At 34.1% G+C, this 10,933-nt stretch overlaps 1 protein-coding gene across 1 annotated transcript; it reads right to left on the reverse strand.

The window, feature by feature from the left end:
• Window positions 1-793: 793 nt before the first annotated feature.
• On the reverse strand, window positions 794-6,240 carry LOC114176644 (glycine-rich RNA-binding protein 4, mitochondrial-like). Its single transcript, XM_028061753.2, has 4 exons — window positions 6,024-6,240; window positions 5,876-5,944; window positions 1,109-1,215; window positions 794-1,039 (listed from the first exon to the last, which is right to left on the reverse strand). Exons 1-4 carry the CDS (start codon window positions 6,157-6,159, stop codon window positions 932-934), a joined length of 420 nt encoding a protein of 139 aa, XP_027917554.1. The 5' UTR covers window positions 6,160-6,240; the 3' UTR covers window positions 794-931.
• Between the last annotated feature and the right edge of the window lie 4,693 nt (window positions 6,241-10,933).

Raw genomic sequence — 10,933 nt, forward strand, 5'->3', positions numbered from 1 at the left:
CTCACCTCAAAATGAACCAATTTGATAAAAGAAAACTAGTTGACTAGTAAATAGAAACCATGGATACCTGTGGTTCAAAAAAAAAGTATTGTGGAACAAAATTATTACCGCTCTAAAGGTCTATATCTGAATGATAGTTAAACAAGTTAAGAGGCAGCAATCACAAGAAAAGTGATGGGTCAGGTGAAGAGTGAGGCTTAGGGAACCACCACATATGTAGCAACAGTTGTTGTTCTTTGCGACAAGTAAGGATTTACGAAGCATGTAGGGTATTCTTACATTTTATGTTCTTTCACTGTTGCTGTATGAAACAATGACTGCCACTTTGAATATGACTAGTTCCTACACAAGAAACTTTTGACTCCAAAGTCCTTTATGTTGATTTAGTGTTGTATATGTATGTAGTGAGGTTTTTTAAGAGAGAATTGAGGAGAATCAATCAATGAGTCTTGAATAAGACATTACAACATTATTTGGATCATTCTACTAATACATTGTTCATTTTACTCATTTTTATCCAATGTAAACCTTTTAACTCAAACACATGCTAGTATGTAATGGTGGTCATGGATAGGATTTTCGGTCTACATCCAATAAAATATATTGGATCTATAATTGAAATCCATTTTAACTAGTCACATTGCTTGCAATAACCTGCTGCTTAAATATGCATTTTTGTTTGGGCTTAGTTTGGCTAAATCGTTTTCATTTCTCAAAAAGCACCATGATTCTAACAAAAATATGCAATTGCTTTGTAAAATAAGTTGAATTTAACACATTACTTTTGCCCAGATTTAAGGAATTGATTTCCAGTTGCTTGTAAATTTCATTTTCTCTGACTGCTAATCACGATAATCAATACAAATTTCGTAGGCATCAGCTAACAATAGATATGATGTTACCTACATGGATTTAGTGAGGCAAATTAAATTTAGCGCCTGTTCAAATGTCCAATATCTGAAAGTCGAGGAACTACAACAGGTACACCTCGGGCCTTCTCAAGTGCAATACTTATCCTCAATGGTCTGCCCAACAATGCCTGCAAAAAACATCACCTTCAGAAGGAACTTCTACAGGAAATGATATAATATGGTATTCTTTGTCTGACCTTTCCATCCATTGCTTCCTTTGCATATTTGGCATCATCTTCATTTGAAAAAATGACAAATCCAAAACCTCTAGACCTGCCACTGTCTTTATCATACACTATCCTCACTACAAGAAAAGGTCTCCAATAATTTAGAGCAGAAGATCAAGACAGTAACAGATTTTGTAAACTGGAAAGGAACAAATCAGATGATGGAAAAGGTATAAGAGATACACAACATGTTCACAGAACAGCTAAAGACAATTAAAAGCTCTCGATATACACAATGTCAAACATAAGCATAGCTTATATTCATCATCAGACTCGCAGAAAAGCTCATCAACTTTGTTCCCAATTGTGTAATTCCTCGTTGAACAATCTTCCACGTCCTGTTGCCCGAGTTTCTCTTTTGTGTAAACAAATTTGCTCCCAAGATTTTACATGGCACAACCTTTGGGTTTCGAAGCAGTTCATACCTCCTTAATTTTTTTTCTCAAGTTTAGGGCGCGCAGGAAATTAGAAAACAGTTGTTTATTGGAAATTTTAGGATTATGTGAACAAAATAAGTTTTATATTAGAAAATATAGGATGACAGTTATTTGTGAAAATAATCTATTTGGAGTATATATATACTAGGGGAAACATAGGGCCTTGTTGAGCTGTGTCCACATTTCTTCGGTTATACAACAAAAAATAGTTACCAAAAGTGAGTTTTTAAAAAGTAATAACCCCTTTATTTATTGATACCAAATGTAACTTCTTTATATTGATACCAAAACTGAATTCTAATCCCATTATTTATTGTTATAAATGGCAGAAGAATACTCTCTGTGGGAAACTTTTGTCTCTAGGACGGCTAGTGCATTGATGCATTGTATGTGTTATAGGTGACTTTTGCCTCTAGGACAGTAAGTGTATTGCTCCAGTTGATGTGGGACTAACCTCACCGCTCTTGAGATTGCAATTAAGGCAATCCCAAAGAAGCCAAACCTAAGGCAGAATAGGGGTGACCACAATTAAGGTGGCTTTCAAAACTCCCCTCACACTTAGGGCTACTACCTTGGAAGGTGGCAAAGGAAGGTGGCGGCCCAATAACAGATCTATGATAGGCTTTGGTACTATCTTAAAAATTGGACACAGGGCTTAACTCAACCCCATAATGAGAATGATACAAATCAATTGAGTTCAACTTCTATCTAAATTAGATTTATCTCGAGCTTTGTTACCAGGAACCAATCAAAGGAGTTTGAACAATTCAAGCCAAAATAATTCCAATTCAATTGCTATAAACCCTAGTCAAATCCAACCAGTCCCAATTTTGTTCATTAGAATGAAAATCCTACTATGCAAGGACTCTAGATTGTCCTCCGCTAACAGGTAAAAATTCCAACAATTGTGCGCCTTCAATCAGGTGTTTGCTGATTTCGAAGAAACAACTCAAATTCGTTGACAGAAGCATTCAAATGTTAGATAAGTTTGATCAGATTTATGACCTCTGGGAGAGATGCAACAATTTGGTAATCTCCTGGATCTTGAAATTTGTATCACCTTCAATTTTTGAAATTATAGTTTACGATGATCTTGCCTACGATGCATTGAGGGAATTTTAAGAGAGATTCCCTCAAGGAAATTTGGTAAGAGTTACAGAAAATGGACGACAAATGTAGGCTTTCCAGCAAATATTTTGCCATTCACAAATTATTTCAATGAACTTAAGATTTCCGGAGTAACAGATTGACCACATGGATCACCCTACAGTTGTTCCGATTAAACCAAAGCTTCAAAAATATTATTTAGCCTAAGATCTCCCTTGACTTCCTCCACCACCTTTTTGGTCTTTCTCTTGACCTACTCATAGGATAAGAATCAAACAATCTACACTTCGGCCACCTATTGTGATCTTTTATACATGTCTAAAATGAAGGACATCTAGTAAACTAAGTTTATAGAAGTTAAGAGGCACAGCTTAAATCCTTGGGTTGCTGCATCTATAGATATCAGCCAGGTCTTCTATTGTCTATCTGATAAAGATTATGTTGACTGGACTGAACAAGTGTGCACTTCTTTTATCTTTATCACAAAAATACAATAGAATTACTACCATGTCAATTAAAAGGACAAATGATGATGTCTTTAATGCTGGATCTGCTGATGATGTAAAATTTTCAGCAATTTATTCCTGAGGATGGGTTAATTGTGCCAGCTACAGTTCTATTTTAACGTGGTGTCAATATCACAGCTTGCAAAATACGAACATAACAGATTTTTATTTGCTGATAATGCATGTTCAATTCAGGACATTCAACTGAGGATGATTGGTTGGCGAGCTTCAACAAGGACTCTATCACTTAGATCATTGTTAGCTGGGATCTCACATCAAGGCAGCACACATTTCAAAATTCTCGAAGGGTACACATGGAAAGGGCCACTGCTTTCCGCATTGCTCTTCCTTGCAGACATTGCATTTCTGTGATGCAAATTGAGTGGATGTCTGGATACTAGGGGTGTTTACGATCTGGCCCATCCCACTAACTCAGCCTAGCCCAAAGGGACTCTGACGGGGCAACTTCTTCCTGCACCTCCATAGTTTCAACTGGCACCCCATAAACTTTAAAGTTCCAAATTTACCTTCTAGTTTAGGATTTTCATTTTTAGTTCCGGGTTGTTTAATCCAAAATACAAAAAATACTTTCTAGATTGCAAAATCCAAAATACAAAAATAAAAAATGCATTTTGATTGCATAATCCGGAATACAAAAAATACATTCTAGATAATGCAATCTAGAATACAAAAAATGCATTTTGGATTGCACAATTCATAATACAAATTTTTCATTTCGGATTGCACAATCCATAATACAAATTTTTCAATGGATTGCACAATCTAGAATGTATTTTTCAGTAAACATAAAGAAGAAGAGTAAGGGTGCGAGGTTGATCTAGGAAGAAGATGAAGTGTGGGGGAGAGGGCTGCAGGGCTGGTGTAAGAAGAAGAAGATGAAGCATGGGGGAGATGGGTGCAAGCTGGTGCAGGAAAAAGAAGATGAAGGGAAGAAGATAACGGTAAATGGGTCATTTCACAAACAGGCTGAAATGTATGGCAATGCAGGAAGAAGCTGCCCCTGACGGATTCGGATCTAAGAATAGACCCAGTGAATTTTGAGGATGGCTTCGAGTTACAACTGTTCCAACCCGAACTCATGTTGTACATTCTTTTGAAAAGTATATCTTTTAAAAAATAATGTATAAACAAACAATTCAACTTCTTGACTTAACAAATAATGTTTTGTAATATGATATTATAATTACACTGATGTCATTTTATCTTTTATATATATATATATATATATATATATATATATAAGAATATTCAATGTTTTAGTTGTGTTTTACTTTAATTCAACAATTTAGATGTATATAAATTTAAGATCAATTTGTAATGTCGAGTTAACCAGGTCTTGTCTTGTCCTAAATATTGTTGAGTCTTGATCAGGTCGGGTTTTAAAAAATGACCCTATCAAAATTTCGGCCGAGTAGGAACGTAAGTTAACCCATCCCGACCCATACTATGTATACTCCTACTACATGCTCATCCCTCGGTTACAGGTTATTGCTTCTTCTTGGGATAATCTTTGTTGTGTTGGCGGTCTAAAAGACCAACTATAGCTCGTTCTTCATCAGTGGCACAGTATCGCGCTCTTGCTCCTGCCACCTGTAAACATGTCACTAGTCTCAAGCAACCTGTTCAATGCAGTGACAGTAAATGTGCACCCCGTATTGCTGCAAACCCGGTATTTGATGAATGCGCCAAACAGACAATGACAGTCACATCGTTCCGGAGAAACATATTACAATCCTCATGAATTTGATTTCCATTTCTACCGGTGATCAGACTGCTCATGTCTTCTACAAGAATCTCTATCCTTGTTACCTACCGTCAGTAGGTTTCTAAGCTGGGAATGGTCAATATTTACCGGGCCTCAGCTAGCGGGGTATTACATGATGAAAAAAAGAAACGGGGAAAAGGAGGGAATGAGTTTGTTAATTGAATCTAGCTGTCGGTTACTAGAATTGGTTAGTTACTAACTTTTCCCCTGCACATGAGCCCATATGCCAGTACATCACTGATTGATGAGAATAATACAGACAAATTGAGTTCAACTTTTTCTCTTCAAATTAATTTTACGAAGGGGCATATTACGCGAGAAGAAAATTGAATTTTGGTCAGGTGTTTACATGTATGTATGCATGTTTGGTCTTTTTGTCCCATTCACTTGGGTGAACGCGAACTTATGACAAGTGCAACTTACATGACAGTATGTCAAATTTGTGAGAAGAGACAAAAAAAAATTGACCAAATGCAGATGAAATACAAGAACAAGGAAGGAAAAATTGAATAGTGCTAAAAAAAAATAACAGATCAAAAGTAGAAGTAATCACAGGTATAAAGAGAATCAAGGTTTCAAAGTGTGGTTTGCAAGTTATCTGAATTTGTCTGCGATTTGGGAAACCACAAGGCAAGGCAATCAGAATCTAAAACATCTACGGTGATTCTGGAATGGTGGAAAGAAAATGGGGGAGTAGAGAGAAATATACAATGATATCAGAGTCTTATGAGCATGAAACAGCAGATTAAATTTCACATGTTAAAAAATTACACTTCTAGACAGCCATAAGTCCCAACGCTTGCAACAACAGTTCAGTGAGACAAAACGTCGAACACGTAGCTTCATGTCAGAAACATTGGTAAAAGACAAAGACCTAGAAGAATATTAAGGAGCATATTACCTTCAGTGACGTCTCCGAAGGAAGAGAAAGCGTCTTTGAGCGACTTCTCGTCCACTGACCATGACAACCCTGAAAGAACCACAGAGTCAATAAAATCAAAAGAATGAACATAACACACACACAAAGAAAGAGAGAGAAAGAAAGGGACCTCCAACAAAGAGCTTGTTGGATGAAGGATGAGAGGGTGAAGAACAGTTGAATCGGTATTGAATTTGAGGAAGAGGAAGAGGAACGCGGAACCTTGTCGAAATGGCTGTAGCAATAAACGCCAGAGATTTGTTCATATTTCCAAATCAAAAAGCCACATCTCTGTTTTTACATCTCCAACAAAGCTATTGGTTTCCCAGTTTTTTTTTTTTAGCTATTTCAAGTTGGGATCGTTTTAGTTTTTATCCTTCAAAATTTTTTTTTTTTAAGATAGTACTTCAAAATAAAATCAAAAGTATAGTACTAACTTCAAAACATTAAATTTAAGAGGCTAAAGTAGGTTTAAATTTTAAAACCTTAAACTTTAAATTTTAAAAAATTATTTTAATTTCTTAAATTTAATATTTATTGACTAAAATAACGTTTTATTCTTAATCTTGAGAGACTAAAAGAATATTTTAAATTTGAAAATAAAAAGCTTTTTAAATTTGATTGAAAACACCATCAAACTTTTTTAAATGGAAAGAAAATAGCTAAATTAATCTTAGAAAAATAATTCATAAACACTTTGATTTTGTCTACATCTATTACACTTTTTTTTTTCTTAACTCTCACTTCTTGTCTAATCGCATAATTCATATCATTTTCGTTTTCTCTCAAAGTCTAAACAAGATATTAATATACTTATTTTGGCACCCATAAATCATTATACTTGTTTATTTTATGTTTCGAAAGACTTCAATAGAAAGGCATTCGAGTAACAGAGAAAGAGAAATGATAACAATAATATAATGGATAAGCTGGTAGAACCCGAAAATAAGTGGGGGAGTTCTAGTGTAAAATTTATAAGTTAAACTTTAAAACTTGATAATAGGATAAAATAAATATGTTCCATAGTATTAGATTATTTATTGATTGAAGATTTAAAACGAAACTTATCGCGCATCATCAGCAAACATATTCAAGGGGAAGACATACTATTTTTTTTTTCTTAAATATTTTTTTTATCCTCATTTTCGTAGTGTTTGTTGCAGATGGTCCTTCTTTTGATAGAATGTTTAAAATGATCCTCATTTTTACCAAATGTTTAAAATAGTCATCATTTTCGCAATTCGTGTTTTATTTGGTCCTTTTCTATTACGCCATTTAAATCAGTAACGAAACACTATACAGGTGACATTATTTGTATTATGTTGCATTGGAGGTGTGATACATGTTTTATTTAAGCCTTTTTTTTAGAACGATGAAAATATATATCTTGTAAAGTTTTATTATTTTAGATTAAGTAAGGGAGTGAGTGTTTATGGATATATAATAGACTTTAGGATCAAGGTTTTAGTTATTTCAAATTAAAAACACTTTAAGTTAGTGTTGACTTTTTTATACTCTTGTAAGTAGAGTGTGGTGAGGTAATTAAATTTTTGCTTTGAGAAGTGTGAGTGTACTTAAGATCAAATGGTTAAAAGTATTTTTCTGTGTGTTGTAAAATTTATACACAATGATCATTCTCTGATTGCCTTTTGAACAATGACTGTGATTTTTTCTTTTTATCTGAAGTTATCACGTTATATTTGTTTGTATATCCTTGTTAACATTTATTTATTTCTATGTTATTATATGGTCTTGTTAATAATTATTTCTCTTTTATTATATGATTTTTGTGGAATTAAACTACATGCTTCTTTTTCAACACTATTTAAGTAGAGATGAGAGAAATAATTGATTGTGTTAAACATAAAACAATTGAATTATATAAAAAAAATTATATCTTTTTTACTGTGTATGAATTTAATATAAAAGTCAAAATAACTTATTATATATATATATATGATTACGAAGAGATTATATTATTTTTATATGTATTCAATAATATTTAATGCTTTTGTTTGTTTTCATTAGTAAATAGATGATAATAATTAGGAATGTAAACGGGGCGGGAAGAGTATGGACAATAGTTATCCCATACCCTACCAATTAGATAAATATCTATCACGTATCTGTATCTATATTTGTACAAGTATCCATTATGTGGGTACCTGCATATTTTTTAATATCCACGGATATTTACAAAAGAAAATTTTAATATTTAACAATATATTGTAACCATAAATTCAAATAAAAATACAGTGCATAATATTTATAAATTTCAAATAAAGTGCAAATAACTCCTTTAATTATTGTTCGATGATAATTTACAAAGAAATGAAGATTTTTTAAAATCAATTGATAAAAAATAACCCATCCAAAATCCATGTGTTAATGTTTTAATCATGTTTTTTTTATATTTAAATTAGAGTATAAAGGGTATGGGTATCCACGGGTACGGATACTATGATATCTGTACCCACCCCATTAACATGTGAATATAAAAAATACACATACATGTTATTCGCGGGTATCCATTTTCTACCTGTTGCAGGTTTTATCTACAGATACCCGCGGATATGAATTTTTTTGGCATCTTTACTAATAATGGTTATTGGTAGTATTTCATTTAATCTTTTATATTATATGATGTATTAATAGAATCTCAATGTTTCATAAAAAAAATTTCCATTCAAAATGTATTTTATTATTTTTTTTTATGTAAAAGAAATTCATTTACATTTTATTCCTGCCACGTTCAATAGTCTTACATCGCTTAGAAGTCGAGGTTTAAGAGGTTTAAATACTCCTTCCCCATCCACCCTCCGAGACGTTTTTTAAGGACAAACTTGTGACGAAGCACACGTCCCAAAACGAACAATACCTTGGACATATGGTGATTGACAACGACTTTACCATTAAAATTGGGATCAGAACATTAGCATCCACCTATGGGGTTGGTAATGAGGTTTTAAGACCCAATAGTCTCACATATCTTAGAAGGCAAGGTCTAAGGTAGTTTAAATACCTCCTCCTCCTTCCACCCTTCAAAACACATTTTAAGGACAAATTTGTGACGGAGTACATACTCAAAAGTGAACATTATCTTAGATGTATGGTGATCGACAATAATTCTATCATCAAACTTGGGATCGAAACATTAGCGCCCACCTCTGGGCCGATAATCGAACTATCGGTCCCTTAAACCCTCCATTGGTGATGATTCATTCATTCCTTGTAGACCTCGACTAGGGGGTCTATGTTCCTATCGTGCCTAATAGTTCCTACATCGCTTAGCAACTAAGACTTAAGAAAGTTTAAATACTTCTTCCTTCTTCCACCCTCCAATTAGGCGTGATCATGGATTGGATTTTTAATGATCCAATCCACATCTATTTTGGATCCAAATAATTGGATTAGATTTTCGATCCAAATCTATTTTTTCAAAAAAAGTAGATTGGATTTTTTTAAAATCCAGATCCAAATATTTAGATCAAGTTTAAATCCAGATCTAAATATTTGGATCAAATTCAAAATCCAAAATCCATTTTTCATAAAATAAATTCAAGTTAAATTTTTTAAAACTTGTGTCCATAGGACTGACACGATAGAATTTGACAATTTTTTTGTCGGGCCAACGAGGCCAATTTTCAGCATGGGATGAACTTAGATGACTTTCGAACGAATTTCGGTCGGGACGACGTGACCAAATTTGGGCCAAGGTCGACTTGACAAAATTTCAGTCGAGATCGACTTGACTGGATTCGACTAAATTTTGGCCAGGGCCGATTTTGCCTAATACGACCAAATTTTGGCCAAAGCCGATTTGGCCAAATATGGCCACATTTGGGCCAAGGACTGATCAGTCAAATTTTGGTCAGGATTGACTCCACTAAATTCGTCACCCAGGACCGACTTGACTGAATATGACCAATTTTCGATCACAGCCGACTAATTTGAATATAATCAAATTTCGTTCGGGACTTACTCGACCGAACACGGCTAAATTTGAGCTAGTGCCGACTCGACCAAATTTTGGTCATGACCAACTCGACTGAATTTGGCCAAATTTAGGTCAGGACAAACTCGCCTAAAAATGACCAAATTTTGGTCGCGATCGACTCTGCCGAATACGACCAAATTCAGGTTAGGACCAACTCAGTCAAATTTTGGTTGAGGCCAACACGACTGAATTTTGATCAGAGCCGACTCGATTGAATTCAGTCGAATTTTGGTCGTGGCTAACTCAGTTGAATACGACCAAATTTCGATCATGACTGACTCATTTGAATATGGCCAAATTTCATCCTAGGTCGTCTCAGCCGAATACGACCAAATTTGGGTCAGGGTCGACTCTGCCAAATCTCAATCGGGGCCAACTCGATTGAATTCAGCCGAATTTTGACTGGAGCCAACTAGGCTAAATACAACCAAATTTTGGTCGCAGTTGCCTCAGCCGAATACGGTCAAATTTTGTCTAGGTCGACTCAGCCCAATGCAATCAAATTTGGGTCGGGGTGAACTCAACCGAATACTTCCAAATTTTGTCCAGGACCAGCTGGGCCAAATTTTGATCGGGATCGACTTGACAGAATTTGGCCTAATTCAGCCAAATTTTGTATAGGGTCACGCCAACTCAATCAAATACGACTAAATTTGGGCTAGTCCGTCTCAACCTTTAGCCTAACCTAACCAAAAATATAAAATGAAAATTTGGATTGAATATTTTGGATTATCCATTTTGAAAATCTAGATTTAGAGTATGGATATACAATCTATAAAATATATAAAATATAGATCAGATTGATATCCAAATCCAATAAAATGGATTAGATTTTTAATAAAATGAATATTAAATTGATTGGATCATAGAAAAAATGGATTGGATCATGAAAATTATATATTTTGCCCATCCTTAGTTTAACTTTTCAGATCATCCTCTGTTTCCTTCCGCTTATTTAAGAGTTCAATCAATATAAATATTTGTTCTTATCCTCATAATTTTTATTTATAGGTGTTAAATAAACATTAATTATTACTTTTACC

Source organism: Vigna unguiculata, chromosome 3, assembly GCF_037176805.1.
Source record: "Vigna unguiculata cultivar grain cowpea cultivar isolate G323 ecotype 2 chromosome 3, ASM3717680v1, whole genome shotgun sequence".
Classification (NCBI taxonomy): Eukaryota; Viridiplantae; Streptophyta; class Magnoliopsida; order Fabales; family Fabaceae; genus Vigna; species Vigna unguiculata.